The sequence below is a fragment of the Labeo rohita genome, chromosome 5 (assembly GCF_022985175.1).
Source record: "Labeo rohita strain BAU-BD-2019 chromosome 5, IGBB_LRoh.1.0, whole genome shotgun sequence".
Classification (NCBI taxonomy): domain Eukaryota; kingdom Metazoa; phylum Chordata; class Actinopteri; order Cypriniformes; family Cyprinidae; genus Labeo; species Labeo rohita.
The window spans coordinates 12,005,076-12,022,177 of NC_066873.1; the positions used below are offsets into that span (position 1 = coordinate 12,005,076).

At 38.2% G+C, this 17,102-nt stretch overlaps 1 protein-coding gene across 1 annotated transcript; it reads left to right on the plus strand.

Annotated features, from left to right (window-relative positions):
- Positions 1 to 627: 627 nt before the first annotated feature.
- On the plus strand, positions 628 to 17,005 carry hnrnpul1l (heterogeneous nuclear ribonucleoprotein U-like 1 like). Its single transcript, XM_051109699.1, has 16 exons — positions 628 to 756; positions 1,173 to 1,430; positions 2,308 to 2,688; positions 3,187 to 3,367; positions 3,484 to 3,557; positions 4,379 to 4,518; positions 4,602 to 4,701; positions 4,868 to 4,980; positions 5,722 to 5,988; positions 6,419 to 6,541; positions 9,991 to 10,119; positions 11,374 to 11,542; positions 12,263 to 12,529; positions 15,385 to 15,563; positions 15,662 to 15,841; positions 15,983 to 17,005. Exons 2-16 carry the CDS (start codon positions 1,214 to 1,216, stop codon positions 16,112 to 16,114), a joined length of 2,652 nt encoding a protein of 883 aa, XP_050965656.1. The 5' UTR covers positions 628 to 756; positions 1,173 to 1,213; the 3' UTR covers positions 16,115 to 17,005.
- Positions 17,006 to 17,102: the final 97 nt, after the last annotated feature.

A 17,102-nucleotide genomic window follows, 5' to 3' on the forward strand; every position in this document is an offset into this window, starting at 1 on the left:
GGATTTCAGATTTTCAGTTTCAGATAAGTGCTGTTCTTCTGAACTGTCTACTGATGAAAGAGTCCTTTTACTCAGCTGTTTTCAACATAATAATAATAATAATAATAATAATAATAATAATAATAATAATAATAATAATAAATGTTTTTGAGCAGGAAATCAGAATATCAGAATGATTTCTGAAGGATCATGTGACACTGAGGACTGGAATAATTATGTTACAAATTCAGCTTTGAAATCACATGAAAAAAATACATTTTAAAATATATTCAAATAGAATCCAGTTATTTTAAATAGTAAAAATATTTCAAAACTGTACTGTTTTGCTGTGCTTTGGATCAAATAAATGCAGGCTTTGTGAGCAGAAAAGACTTTTTTAAAAAAAAAATAAAAAAAAAAAAAAAAAAAAAAAAATCGTACTGTTCAAAAATTTTTGACTCTGTACCTTTTCCAACCAGAAACACATTCTCTACCCTGGTTTTCTGAATTACAGCAGCACTTTAAACTATAGATTTTTTTTAAATAACGATTTGTTGTTGTGTTCGACACGTTTACACTGTTTTTATATGAACAGTGCGTATGAGGGATAGGATTGGCTACAACATGTTTGACAGACAGCAGCATTAGCCAATCAGCTGCAGGTACCGAGAGCGCTCAGATCGTCGTGAGGCGGAGGAAGTGAGAAACCACGGTCACCCTCCATCTTCGAAATCATCGTAACGACAATTTGGTTGAGGGGGAAACTGACAGATAAAGGTAAATATTTTGCATTCTGTGCGCACTAGGTCGTATGTACGTTCAGTAAGTGACTTAAACTGATATTTGGTTATTTTAGAGTGTGCATGTGAGGCGGTTGGATTTTGCGCGCAATTTACTTGACTCCATAGTTCGCTCGAATGCTAAGTGTGCAGACAGTGGGTACAATGAAACATGCTAATACATTGTTTTGGTACTTTAACGAATGGTTTTTACTCTATGCATGTTGTTGTATTTAATGTGCTAAAGCCCAAAAGCCCTTCCAAATGAAGTCAAGTGGTGTTTTAGCTGCAAAGCCCTCTGCCTCAGTCAGCCAGTTAGCTTGCAGGCTAATATTTTAGCGACTCTGAAGATGATCCGCCGAGCGCGTACAGTAACCAATCAATGACTCGCGTGTGTTTACTTTGACTGTACAGGCGCACAGTTTGGAATAAACTGCTGTAGGGGTGCATGAATCATGAGCGGGCTTAATGTCAAAAAGCTCAAAGTCAATGAGCTGAAAGAAGAGCTCCAGCGGCGAGGCCTGGACACTCGGGGGCTGAAGGCGGATCTGGCGGACAGATTGCAGGCGGCACTGGAGGCCGAGGCGGCTGGGTCTGCGCCATCGGACGAGCAGGAACAAGAATTCGAGGCTGGCGGAGAAACGGGAGAGGGCGATGATTATCAGGAGGAGGGTAATACGTGTTTTAATGTTTATGTTTTGAGTTGGTTATGTTGTGGAGCTGCAACCCAGGCTGTGTTGTTGTGAATAGAGATGTGCTTCAGAGAGATTAGGAGAGATTATTTATTAGGGTCACCTGGCAACGTGTCAGACCACCATAGGGGGGCCCCTTTTGATGCAAGACATCCATAAAACACAAGAAGCACTTTTATTATTATTATTATTTTAAATTTAGGGGCATCTTATAACATTAGTGCGTCTACTGTAATTTTACCTTTGTGTGAATTCTATTAAAATGATTTAATATTTATTACAGTCATTTTTCAGCACTTTCAAATGACTGAAAAAGACAGTAATGTGTGTGTGTAATTTTTTTTCTAGTAATGCTTAGCTTCAAAATACATTTTCTTGTAAATGCTTTTACATTTATAAAAGTATTTTTATATATGTACTAACTGTACTAACAATACTAAATTATGCATAATCACAGGTAATTAACACTAACTCTAATCTTACATTACATATAAAATACATGTCGTTAGTTATTTTTTTAGTGACTAATAGTGTAATTACACTGTAATAAGCTGCTTTGTGAGCAGAAGAGACTTCTTTAGAAAACATGAAAAATCCTACTGTCCAAAAACTTTTGACTGGTAGTGTATCTTTAGGTAAAAAAAAAGAAAGAAAATAAATTGCTTGTGAATAAGAAAATTAATAAAATCTTTAATTAATAAAAGAAAATGCATGTCTTTTCTAGTTATGTTCAGCTTCAAACTCTTTGTTGTTATAAAATATACATTTATATTTGAGTAATCACAAATGAGTCAAGTAAATTTTTTTATAGACAGTAATGCAACAATATATTTTAATTTTGCCTAATTTCTATGCAGAATTTGCAGCCAGAGAGCAAGATTTTGGAGAAGAGGCCAAGGCACAGTTTGATGATGGAAACAGCACAGACCTCTACCAGGGTGGATCTGATGATCAGGGAACCGAGAGTAACGAAGGCAATGAGGACAGCACTGAGACCCCCATACCTGGTTTTGGAACAAGCGATTATTCATCAGACGCACCAGGACAGATGACAGAGCAGTACTCCTTTGACCAGGAAGAATACCAGGAGCCTGAGGCCAAGCAGGCTGAGGTGAAGCAGGAGTATGAGGAGACGCCTTCACATGCAGAGCCACAGCGGGAGCAGAAGTTTGACGAGCCAGCGTCACGGCAGACCCCGGAGGGAGACTCAAGTGAACGCAGCCAGCAGGGAGAATCTGGTAAGAGTGAACAAATGTTTAAACCACAAGGAGTGAATTCTCTAATAGTTCTAAAAAAGTTCTCTAATAGTTCTCTAGTAAAGACCCACAGTCACATGAAGCATTGCATATGACATAATCAAATAAAAAAACAATATAAAACTCTGTTTATTGTGTCTACAGAAACAATATATTTTAATGCTTTAATGTTAGAGTTAATTTTAACATATAAGGAGGCTTTGCTTGATGCAGCTCTGTGATTGGTGGAATTTTCTGTACACTGTCATGGGTAATGTAGTTTTTCTCAGAGAATTTCGCTGTTAAACAAAATTAATGTGAATAGATGGATTTAACAAAAGCATATACAGTATATTAACAACCTCAGTGCTCACAACAGGTTTATCAGTATTTTTTTTTTTTAATTACAGAGAAAATTAAGGTTTACTTACAGAACTTCTGACTGTTGTGCTTTATAAATATATTTGATGTGGCTTAAGATATGTGTCCAAATCTTTTCAGAGAGTTTTGAGGTGAAGACTGAGTATAAGGCCGACGAGGATGTTCCACAGCAGGCTGAGCAGGCCAGTGACTGGGACGCACAGGCCAAATCAGAGGATGATAGATACTCGTCATACAGTCGCAAGAGGTCATATGATGAGAGTCGAGGATACGGTTACTATGAACATCGTGAGGAAAGAAGGTAGGTTCTCCATGGATTTACTTAAACTAATTAAAAGTTTTTGTTTAAATGGATTAGCTTAATTTTTTTTTTTTATTTGTATTGCTGAGTCTCATAGTTCTTATTGATTTTTATAGGGGAAGGTCACCACAGCCTCCAGCTGAAGAAGAAGAGGAAGACATTGATGATAAACTTGTGGTCATTGACACCTGTGAGTATAATCAAGGAGTGATGTTTTTGTGATGAAGCTGTTTAGGGGGTGTAATAGTACACCAAAATGTACCTATGGTTTGGTACATACTTCGGCTTCGAAGTCACGATTAGGTACGGTTTTCGGGACAGCAGTGAAAAAAAAAAACCCCAAATAATTCGCTCTGTCTATCTTGTGCAAATGTGTGTACCTGCACTCGTTCATGAAAGTCTGCAAAGTAAACAGACTTGTTTGCTTTCAGGAAAATTCTTTATGCAAATTAGAAATACTTTAGTGAATTTGTAACATTTCTAAGTAAAAATACAGCCATCAGATGTAAATTGTGCGCTGAGGAAAATGCAACTCTAATGCATTAAATAGCAAATCATGTCAAGACATCTTGGATTGTGCACATATTTGGCATCAGCCCACTCTGTCTACCATTATTTTTTAGATGTGTTCACAACATCAAAGTATATCAATATAAACAACATTTTTCCATCCTAGGCATGAAGCATGAGTTTGATATTGCATTCTTCCACAAGAGCAGAGGTTACGCATATGCCGAACCAAAAGTCCCAAAACTATTTCCATTGCACCCCAATTTGGAGTGCTGTATTTTCATTTCATTGTCACCAATACCGATGCTGTGCTTATGTTCTCATTCATTCTCATGAAATGCTCTGATACCACACAGCATGTTTACAATGTTTGTGTCCACACAAAGAAACATTGAATAGAACAGAGAGAAAAATGAAGATTTATAAGATTAAGGATGTCTGTGATGTAAATGTATGTAATTCTTCACATTACGGAATGGGTTCTTGTTTGTTTGTTTCTAGATAACTGTGACCTGCACTTCAAGGTAGCTCGTGACAGATACAGTGGTTATCCTCTGACCATTGAGGGTTTTGCCTACCTGTGGGCAGGTGCTCGAGCCACTTATGGTGTTAACAAAGGACGTGTGTGCTTTGAAATGAAGGTAACAAAGATGCTGTTTATTGTTTGAAGCCGTACTTGATTGTTTGAGGACACAGTGATCTGATTCTCCTTTTTCTTTTTCAGATAAATGAAGAAATTTCAGTAAAGCACCTTCCTTCCTCTGAGCCTGACCCTCATGTGGTGAGAATCGGATGGTCCCTGGATACTTGCAACACTCAACTTGGTAAATGACCGGACTTAAAATAACCTTGCTTCAAGGCATTTCTGCCACCTTGTGTGTTTTCCTTTAGTAAGATTAATCAAAGAGCTTGGTTTGCTGGGAAGTGTGAGGTTTGTGTTCTCTGCTGCATTAGCATTGTAGTTTAACAGATCCTTCCTTCATATTACAGGTGAAGAACCCTTCTCTTTCGGCTATGGAGGAACTGGCAAGAAATCTTCCAACTGTAAATTTGAGGACTACGGGGAAAAGTTCAGTGAAAACGATATCATCGGCTGCTATATTGTAATTATGTTTTTCTCTTATACTTCTAGATTACACACAATGCATCTTAAAGAAGTAAACTTCCGGAACAAAAATTTACAGATAATTTACTCACCCTCTTGTCATCAAAGATGTTCATGTCTTTCCTTCTTCAGTCGATAAGAAATTATGTTTCTTGAGGAAAACGTTGAAAAACCTGAATTTTTCTCCATATAGTGGAGATTAAATTCAGCTTCAAATGGTTCTAAATAATCCCAGCTGAGGAAGAAGGGTCTTATCTAGGAATTGTCTACTTTTTAACATCAAAGATGATTTTGACGTTGAAGAAGAAAATGAGACAGGAGTTTTTCGACATACCTTAACTGTATTGACCCGGATTACACAGACTGTGCACGTGCATTGCAGAGACGAGCGTGTGAGGTTAAAAAGTGACCGATCATTTCACTAGATAAGACCTTTCTTTCTTGGCTGGGATCGTTTAGAGCCATTTGAAGCTGCATTTAAACTACATTTTGGAAGTTTAAACTTGGGCACCATTGAAGTCCACTATATGGAGAAAAATTCAAGAATGTTTTCCTCAAAAAATATAATTTCTTATCAACTGAAGAAAGAAAGACAAGAACATCTTTGATGACAAGGCGGTGAGGAAATGATCACAATTTTTGTTCTGGAAGTGGACTCCTTCTTTAATATGAGCTCAGAGACTACTATTAACCATATCTCTTTTATTTTTTTTTTCCACTCTGATTGTTTTTTCCATAGGACTTTGAAAGCAGTGAGCAAGTAGAAATGGGATTCTCCAAAAATGGCAAGTCGCTGGGCCCATGTTTCCATGTCTCTCGAGAGGAACTGGCCGGGCGTGCTCTTTTCCCACATGTGTTGGTGAAGAACTGTGCTGTGGAATTCAACTTCGGACAGAGAGAGGAGCCCTTTTTCCCTCAGCCGGAGGGCTTCACCTTCCTTCAGGATATTCACCTAGATGAGAGAGTCAGAGGGACACTGGGACCCGCCAATAAATCTGAATGCGAGGTTTGATGTGGAAATTAACTTTTAAGAATAATAATCATAATGTATTGAAGTCTCATCAACAAGGATTCCATACTGAAAAAGAATTGTGCTTTCAAATTTTCTGCTGTGGCTGAAATGTATGCTTCTATAATGTAATTCAATGGAGATTAATAATTTATAAACACATGTTGAAAAGTGATGCCATTATTTGATGATTTTTAAACTTGTCTACCTATTGTAATGTGCCAAAAGACTTTACGCAGACTGGACAATTAATTCTTGTTAACAAGACCTCATTTATATTAATCAGCCCTGTAATTATAGCATTATAAGGTTTAATACATAACAGCAAACCAGAGGTTTACATTTAAAAGACATGTATGTGATCAGTGGACAGAAGATATCGCTGATACCTACCATTTAAAATGTTGACTCCATGTTTTCTTTTTAGATCCTGATGATGGTTGGTCTGCCTGGTAGTGGAAAAACCACCTGGGCCATAAAACATGCTCAAGAGAACCCTGACAAGAAGTACAACATCCTGGGCACAAATGCTATCATGGATAAGATGAAGGTATGGCTTCCGGGTATAATCCCAATTATTATGGCAGATGTGCATGGTAAAGTCTTCTAGGAAAGTTAGGTTGTTTTTGAAGAACCACCACAGCCATACACATTCAGACTAGGGATGGCGAAAACTAAAAAATTTCTTGACCGACCACCGAGCCTCATTAGCCGGTTGAAACCGGTTAACCGATTAGTTTAAAATATGGTACGCTATTTGAAATAACAGCCATTTCGAGCCGCGCCTGCAATTTCGCAACTCTGTCGCATCTCCCTGCCGCTCTGCCTCCCGCACACACACACACACACTGCCACTCACGTCACTTTTTTAAAATCCCCTACAGCGCGAAACATGAGTCCCGCAAACGCGGCACCGAAGAGCTTGTTGTATGTAATCGTAGGACAAATGGCTCCTTAGTTTCAAATGGTTTGGGTACAAGGTGATCGCTTTGAGAATAAAGGCGTTTGTCTAGGTTAGAAGCTCATTTGAAACATTGCCACGGCTCATTTAAGAAAATGACAGCTCCGAAGAGACGCCGCTCTAACCTCGAGTGTTTTAGCCTGTTGCCTTTACTTTTCGCAAACCTTGTGAGCGCGCGAACCCAAACGCTGTGACCTCGCGCCAAATGTTTTTATTGGTTTATTAAGTACAAACAGGCGAGTTATGAAAAATTGAGTGTGAGGGATAATTTGTTCACTTAACACAAAAAGATGAGGAATGAGATGGCTAACTGTAGTAGCGTATAGTCCACTGTCTATAATAGCCTAATTTAGAGACTTTTTTTTTTTAACCGACTACCGACAACTTTGACCGGTTAACGTTGATACGGTCAACCACCGGTCAAACGGTCATCGGTTAACATCCCTAATTCAGACAGACATTTTTGGCAAGGGATGGGCAACTCTGGCCCTTGATGTCCAGCGTCCTTTAACATTTAACTTCTACTAAACCAAACACACCTGCCTGTAATTTTCTAATAATCCTCAAGGCCTTGATTTTGGTTTGGTTTTTATCATGATTGGAGCTAAACTGCAGTAGGGGTGTGCAATAATGACAATCTCAAAATTGTCTGGAATTTTTAAGCAGTGCTTAGACAATATTTTGCTGAGCGCATTATTGTACTGATATTTTGGCAGGTTTAGGAATGGTGTGGACAGCTGACTCCCAAAGCTTTTGATATTCTTCATATTCTCTTCAGTAATTCGTTTGCAGAAGTAACAGAATATAACTTTTACTTTTTTTACTTAATTTTTACTTTTTATGGGCATTTTTACTTTTATAAGGCCAATATTCTTATAACCTACTTAAATGTGTGCAGCATTTTTTGTGTGAAATTCTTAGATTTAATCAGTAAATTTAAATGGTAAGACACTATAAGGCTGCTACCAATCAAATGAAATAAACACAAATGTGTTTGCAATGCAGAGGTGGCACAGAATCTGCATCTGATGCATTTACACAGATTGTTCAGTGCAGGACATGAATGCATTTACAGTTACAAATGCATAAGTAATGATTTGATGTTTTAAAAACCAAATGTTGAATATTTGAAATGATTTTGGGAGTAGTATAAATAAAAAGTATAAGTAGTGGCGGCAAATCACTGCATGAGTGAGTCATTAAGTCATTCATTCAACTAATTTGTTTAAACGGCTGATTGATTCAGTAATGAAACACCGTTGTGTGTTACTCAGATATGCAAAACAGTTGTGCTGTGGCTTTGTTTGGACCTTTTTTCGCTGGCGAAATAGAGCAAAATAGGAACTTGTGTCAAAAATGTGAGTTAATTAATATTAACTTACTGTTTATTGGACTGTTTTATAAAATTGACATCACATTTACAATCGTACTGATATTTGGAGAAAATCCTGTACTCTTTTGTGTGATTTTTTTTTTTTTTTTTTTTTTTTTTTTTAAGCTATCAGATGATATAAATCTAAAAGTCATATGGGGACATATTTTTTCCCTTATCTCCAGTTTTGGGAGAATTTTACATTTATTTTAATAGACTAAATCAGGCAGTGAACTCCAAATGTAAATGTGCACACACAGTAGTCTAACCTACATCTTATAGTGTATGCGTGCACTCTTTGAGTGTGTTTTTGTTTGGTTTTTGCACATATCGCTTAAAGTGCCCCTATTATGGATTATAAAAGGTTCATATTTTGGTTTTGGGAGTCCCCAACAACAAGGTCACATGCATGCAAGGTCAAAAAACACTTTTATTCTCTTATAATATGCATTTATTTTTACCTTATTTGCTCAACGACTCCCAAATGATTCGTTAAAACAAATCATTTGTCCAAACCACTCCTTTGCGTGACAGTAATCTGCTGTGATTGGTCCAATGACCCAGTCTTTTGTGATTGGTTTAGCGTTACTGCATGCAGCAAATTTCAAACACAGAACGCCCATCACTGTTACACCAGCCCGCAACTCGGTGGTAAACAACAACACCCAAACAGCCACAATATATGCATCAACCCAATACAGAAACGTATTGATAAAGCACTGCAGCTTGTACACCAACGTATTGTTTTATTCTTTGTCAGAACTTCAAATAATAACAACGACAAACATTCACTATTCATCGACACATTTCAGATAAAGCTGTCAGCTGGTTAGCAAGAGACCTACGAGCTGCGTGGAGCGAACACAACACACACAACTAAATACGTATTTTGTATGATGCAGAATAACGTTACGTAAGAGCAACAAGTTTTAAAGGATTACTCCACTTTCAGAATAAAAATGCCCTGATAATTTACTCACCCCCATGTCATCCAAGATGTTACATGACATAATGTTACACAACATAACACACAACTAGGTATTTTGAAGGATCACTAGAAAATACAACCCTCAATTATTAATCACACTTACAAGTAGAGGTTCAGAGGAGCAAGCCGGTTCAAATAAACTGGGCACTGATCCATCTTTTAAGAGCAAGCTTTTGGTGAATCCCGCATTGTACTTAGGATACAGCAGCTTCTCGACATGACGTAAACACATGGAAATTTTACTGTGTTTGTGGGCTTGTTCGCGACGTAGAACGTGGGTGGACATTATGCAAATGTGTTACAGCCGTAACAGAAAAAGATTCAAATTCCTGACGATTCGTTCAGGCGATTGTGAACCAACTCTTTTTTTTTTTTTTTTTTGATAGACAATAACTTTATTTATCGTGCATTGTCGGCTTCACAACTTTGCAGATTTATGTTCACATACAAGGCATAATAGGAGCACTTTAATCAACAATTATGATAATATCATAGACAAAATATATATATATATATATATATATCACACATCCCTTGGGGGACAGATTTGCCCATCCCAGGTTAAGACCAATAACTTAACTAGTTGTTCAGGCCGCCCACCAGTGAGTTGATTTGTAAAAGCACATTTTATTCTAATCAGAGTCTATGTACTGATGTTCATCGTTCTGTTTCGATCAGGTCATGGGACTTCGTCGTCAACGCAACTATGCCGGACGCTGGGACATCCTTATTCAGCAGGCCACGCAGTGTCTCAACAGGCTCATCCAGATTGCTGCCCGCAAGAAGCGCAACTACATCCTGGATCAGGTACTGCCATACTTGCCTTCCTCTGTGCTGTCCTCACAGCTAAAACCCCTTCCCCTTCCTTCTCAACCCTGCCCCCAAAAAAACACATCCACTGCTGCTCACTGATGCACATGTTCATTAATGCACTTCTGCTCTCTCTGTAGCCTAGTCCAAAGCATTGGTTAGCCTATTGTGCTCCTGAAGACTTGTTTTTTTTTCCTTTGTCCTGAACATGTTGCTGAATTATGATTTGTTTTGTTTTGCTTAAACGTTAAAAAAACGAGCAGAGAAAGAATGCAGTATAGTATGTTGCAATGAATATTTTTGACTTCATGCATTGCCTTGTTGTAAAGAGATCTTTGCCACACTGTACAAGTAGTCCATTAGTAAGATGTTGAAAAACAAGTAATCACTGCCTGGTGAGTAAGAAAACGCCTTCTGTTGCTATGGTAACCGTAAAGAAAACAAGAGAACTTTTCATTAGATAAACTTGGAACTTTACTTGAATGTTGTGTTTAAAAATGAATGGCAGGTAAGTGGAAAAACTAACCTGCTTGAAGTTTATAGGTGGACAGTTCCAGAGGTTGTAAGGTAGGTAAGGTCAAAGGACATGCTATTGGGTCACTAAGGAGTTTGTGAGTATGAACGGGTAGGTACTAAATGTTTGTCCGTGTCGGGCACGCTGGCCTTTTGAACAACGGGTAAGTGAAGGTAAGGAAGGGGACCCAGGCAGTGCATGACATTAAAACAGAAGTGAGGGTTATTTACACACTTCAGACGTTGAGTTCCTTCCAGTTAATATGTTAAAATCACAGTCATTGATGTTTGGAAGCGACTGATGTAATTACATTTTAAGCATGACCAACAGTTTGATTAGTTTAAGAGAAAACACTAGAATTTAATTTCACGTAATTTCTTGTAACTCAGATCTTTTATAGTAGTGAGACACTATAACACATCAGTTCTCTGTAACGTACGTCTCACAAGAGAACGACTTCTGTTAAAAACGCTAGTTTGAGGGAAGCAGAAAGGGTCCCCTGTACAATATCAGTCACTCACAAACTCCCACGTGTTGGCCTCGTCCCAATTCACGGTAAGGCAGTTGGGGTTGTGAGAGACAACCGCTAGTCATTCCAGAGCAGTAACTATAGACATGAAAAAAAAACTCTCTCACTTTCATCGTTGCAGGAATCCAATTCCCCTCCTACGGAACGCAAAGCCGTAACAAAAGCAAATAATGAACAGCTTCTACTTCTTTCTTGTCACCATTGCTAGACAAATGTATATGGATCAGCCCAGAGACGAAAAATGCGTCCTTTTGAAGGTTTTCAACGCAAGGCTATTGTAATTTGTCCCACGGATGAGGATTTAAAAGAGCGAACGTTAAAGCGAACTGATGAGGAAGGGAAGGATGTTCCCGATCATGCTGTGTTAGAAATGAAAGGTAGGAATGCCACGGATAACCAAAACAAATGTTCAAAACTACACACCAGATCTGCTTTTGCTGTTTTTTTTTTTTTTGTTTGTTTCTTTATTTTAAGACTTGGAAGAACCCACCCGTCCCTCCTTCTTTTTTTGCCAGATAAAAGAGCTCCTCTCACCTTTTTATTCATCTCTCCCTGCCCTGTTAACCACTTTTTCTTGCATTGTCTCTCATGCCATTCCTCACCACTGCAAACCAGCTCAGATAATCAGGATTGAGGATAAGGATTGCTGCAATTGGCACTGGCTCTCCAATTCACTTCAGCAAGCGAGCAGTTTGTATTGGCTGTATAATTAAATGTTGAACAAATTTTTGGACGGCTGTCCTCAGCTAGGTACTTCTTAATTTGCAGGGACACCTTTTTATCATAACACTCTTTTACTGGCAACTGTTTTTAGTTTAATTTTCATTACCTACGACCCCAGCCCCCCTACATTGTCGTCATATTCCTACTCTGGGACAAGTGTTTTCTTACACCGCTAAGGCAACGTTTGTCCTAGAGCGTGTTAACTATATCACCACATGCTCTAGTTCTCTCTCTTTTACTCTCTCTGTCTTCCCTTGTTCTGTCCCCTCCCCTGTATTTTTGCTGTCACCATTGTATGGTGCTGATGATGATTCTCTTTGTCTTTTCGCCGGCGCGGCTGTTCTGTCCCTCATTGCGTGCCTCTGCTCCCGCAGCAAACTTTGTGCTGCCCGAAGTCGGCGAGTTCCTGGACGGCGTGACGTTTGTAGAGCTTCAGCGGGAAGAAGCCGACGCTCTCATCAAGCAGTACAACGAAGAAGGCCGTAAAGCTGGCCCTCCCCCAGAGAAGCGTTTCGATAACCGCCAGGGAGGTTTCCGTGGCCGTAGTAACTTCCAGCGCTATGACAATCGTGGTGGACCTCAGGGCGGTAGAGGCGGCTACCAGAACCGTGGCGGCTCTGGAGGTGGAGGCTACCGAGGAGGTAAGTGTCATGAATTTGCTAGTTTTGTGCTGGGCAAGTTTGTGGATGGTAAATTATTTATGTGTTCATTCATATATTTGGCTAGAGCACATTAAAAAGTGAGAGTAAAGATATTTATAATCAGGGCTTGACATTAAAGGAGATGTCCACTTCAAGAACAAAAAATTACAGATAATTTACTCACCCCCTTGTCATCCAATATGTTCATGTTTTTTTTTCTTCAGCCTTAAAGAAATTGTTTTATGAGGGGAAACATTTCAGGATTTTTCTCCATATAATGGACTGATATGGTGCCCTGATTTTGAACTTCCAAAATGCAGTTTAAATGTGGTTGTAAAAGATCCCAGCCGAGGAAGAAGGGTCTTATCTAGCGAAACAATTGTTTATTTTCATTAAAAAAAAATACAATTTAATCTCTTAACTTTTTAATCTCAAACGCTCGTTTTGTCTTGCTCTCCTTATTCTGGCTCAAGACAGTTAAACTGGAAAAAAACGTTTAGGCAGAGCGAGACAAGACGATCGTTTGACATTAAAAAATATAGAAATTGTATTATTTTTTTATGAAAATAACCAATCGTTTCACTAGATAAGACCCTTCTTCCTCGACTGGGATTGTTTACAACCACATTTGGGATCGTTTGAAGCCACAATTAAACTGCATTTTGGAAGTTCAAACTCTGGGCACCATATCAGTCCATTAAATGGAGAAAAAATGCTGAAATGTTTTTCTCAAAAAACATAATTTCTTTACGGCTGAAGAAAGAAGACATGAACATCTTGGATGACAAGAGGGTGAGCACATTATCTGTCAATTTTTGTTTTGGAAGTGGACTTCTCCTTTAACACCCGCCAAATCAGCACAAATGAACACTACTGCACACAGAAGATACATACTGCAGTAAAAATGTAGTTTTTAATATTTATAAAATATAGCCTAGTTAAGCAACATGACATGACCAAGAGAGTTTTCCCTGAAAACCACAATTGTAAATTTGACACTGATTTTATACAAAAGTTCATATACATAGGGTTTGTCTAATATACATTTTAGTACAATGTTGTCAGTGTTAACTGTTTTTGCTCGATTTGGTTAACAAAAATAGTTAACCAAAGATTACTGCAGATCAGTCACGCATCTCTGAGCAACACACAGCATGCAGTTTTGCAATGTAAATGCTTTCATGCTACATTTTAGCTTTATTAAACATGTAAATGCATCTTAATGCCTCTTCAGGTGCTTCTGTTTCTTCTTCAGTGGAAGGATCAGTTTTGTTAATACCGATTTCATTTGATTGGTAACAGCCCTATAGTGTGTTTGTTTTTTTGTTTTTTAATGAAGTGAAATTCTTAATAAAATATAAGAATTTGAAATGAAAGATGATGCATGCATTTAATACGGTTAGGGGAAAATGCCCTTTAAATAGACAAAAAAGGCCTGGAAACCAATTTTAAAAATTGTACGCAGTAGTTTTAGTCGTATAAAACGTAATTTCCCAACAACAAAATTGTGGCCAGTGAATTTTGGAAAACCACTAGCCACAGTACCTAGTAAGCAAAAAAGTTAATGTCAAGCCCTGTTTATGTTTTAAAATGTATAGATTTCAAATAAATGCTGTTCTTTTGAACTTTTTAGTAATGAAGAAATCGCAAAAAAAAAAAAAAAACGAATAAAGAACAAAAATGGCACTACTTTCACGTCACATAATCACAGCTGCTGCCCTTTTGCATATCAGTTATGGATCTTACTGATAATGACCTCAAAGGACTTTAGTATTAAAGGGGTAGTTCAACCAAAAATGCATGTTAGGTGTAAGTGACAAATCCAATCAGTGTTACTTTAAAAAATGTCCTGGCTCTTCCAAGCTTTATAATGGCAGTAAATGGGTGTTATTTTTCAGTAGTCCAATGAAACACATCCAACAATCATATAAAGTGTCCCACCCGGCTCTGGGGGGGTGAATAAAGGCCTCATGAAGCGAATTGATGCATTTTTACAAGAAAAATATCCATATTTAAAACTTTATAAACAGAGATCTCTAGCTTGCGCTAACTGTTGTACACATATTCAGAAAACACAGTTCCAGCGTATGATGTAAGTGTAGCATAAGCTCTGGCGAGAACTGACAAAAACGGAAGCACAGAGGAGAGAGCAAAACAAAACACCGGTCACAAATTAGAAGTACAAAACGAGGATTTGTAAAGAAAAATGTCATAAGCTTTTTATACAAGCCAAAAGGAGACAAAGGAATCTTTGCTCCTCTTTTAAATATGGGTATTTGTCTTATAAAAACGCATCGATTCACTTCAAGAGGCCTTTATTAATACCCTGGAGCCTTCTGGAACACATTTTATATGGGATGGATGCACTTTTTTTGGACTACTGAAAAATGACACCCATTCACTGCCATTATAAAGCTTGGAAGAGCTGGGACATTTTGTAATATAACTCCAATTGGATTTGTCCGAAAGAAGAAAGTCATATACACTTAGGATGCCTTAAGTGTGAGGGTTTTTATTTCTGAGTGAACTATCCCTTTAATGTTTGTGTAAGCTGATTTATTATAATAGTTTGTTTTATATACACAGGTAAAATTATAAAGTAATTCCGACTTATCAATATTTCATGTCCACATATTTATGTTTATGGTAAGTAGCCGTGTAATAATCAGAATAATGTGTAGTCCACCAGCATCATCACAAAGAATCCCCTTCAGGGTGTTGAGTTATTCTGATCACCCTGTCTGGGTTATTTAGCAATTAATGATCAGCTTACCATACATTTATTCCTTATTGCTCTATGTTGCTGGTTAGATTCTGCCTACAAGTTATTGATAATCACTCAACTAATTCATTAGGATACAACCGTGGAGGCTACAACCAGAATCGCTGGGGAAATAACTACAGGGATGGAGGCTCAGGAGGTCGTGGTGGATACAACCGCAACCAGCAGTCTGGGGGCAATTACAACCACAGTCGCCAGGGCTCCTACAACAAGAGTGGCTCTGGATCATCTGGAGGCTACAGCCAATCACAGGTATTAATACAGGGCTGGCTTTCGTTATTCATCAGTCAGCTTTTGAATCCAAAAGGACATGTAGTCATTGCCTGCATCTTATTTTCTCATTTTTGTAGCCTCAGTCTTACAATCAAGGCTACAACCAGGGCTACAGCCAGAGCAACTACAACCAAGGGTACAACTATGGCAACTACAGTCAGTACCCAGGATATAGCCAGAGCTACAGTCAAACCCCAGCGCCCACGGGACAGACCTACAACCAGCAGCAGCAGAGCTACAATCAACAATACCAGCAGGTGAGATAGTCTGTGGAAGAAACTGCATAAATGTTTGCACTTTGGCTTGTACTGGAGAGAGATGATGCAGGGGCATTTTTGCCCCCTTTATCTTAAATGCATGTGCATGTATTTTTATACATTGTACCTTATTTTCCCCAGTATGCTCAGCAATGGCAGCAGTACTACCAGAACCAGAGCCAGTGGAACCAGTACTATAACCAATATGGCAATTACGGCAACTACAACCAGCAGGGCACCCAAGGCAGCCAGGGCGCTCAAGGAACACAGTAGCAGCATCGCAGCCGTTTCAGACGGCCTATTCCCTAAGCAGCATTCCTCATGCCTTTTTTGTGCTCCTTCTTTTACCCAGTCTTACCCTTTTTTGCCTGCTCTCTGTAAACGTTTATTCTCTCCCTATTTATGCCAACCTTAAAGGTAACCACGTTTGTGTGGCCCTCCATTGCTCTGTTTGAGTTTAGGTGACAAGTATCCCTTTTTTGCTCTTCTGCTAAATATTTGTTTACATACAGCTTGATCTTTTTCCCTCTGTGTATTTTGTAGATGAGAGGTTCAGCATTTGAATTTAGTAATGTGTGGTTTAGTCTGCTGCAAACAGCTCACATGATGTGCTTGAATGTTTCAAAATAAAGCAGGAGATCAGGAGAAATTTATTGAGGAAGCTTTGCACGCTTAGATTTACAACTGATGTATAGAACGAGAGAGAGAGGCAAGTTGTTTCTGTGTTCCAATAGTTTTACCACTGATTTTATTTTATTTTTTATCTTGTAAGATTAAAGAACCACATTTTGCGGTAGATGGTTATGGGTATTGTTCTGTATATGATCATATGCCTGTATGTACACATCGATGTAAGACCATGTAACACTTTTGTCTAGGTACATCATATTGGAAATTTTAATAACCTAATTCTTGAATAACACTTTTCTGATGTCTCAAGCCTGTGAAGGTTATCATTTTTTCCTTTTTATATAGCATTTTTAAAATGATTCTGATTGGTCTGATGTACATCTATTCCCATGTTGCAGATTAGTAATGATCCAAACTAGTTCCTTGTGTGGATATGTTTTTACCTTGTGTTTTGTCTGTAAAGCAGTATCTGCATTTGGTTTTGTGTCAAATCAAAACATTATTTTGTATTTGAGAATATAATCAGAAGAACCATTCCGTGTTCTGTGTTCTTGTCTAAATGAGGAATATGTGAAAACTGAAAAACCCTCATTCTGCATTACACCTTACTTAAAAATTGTGAAATTAAGTT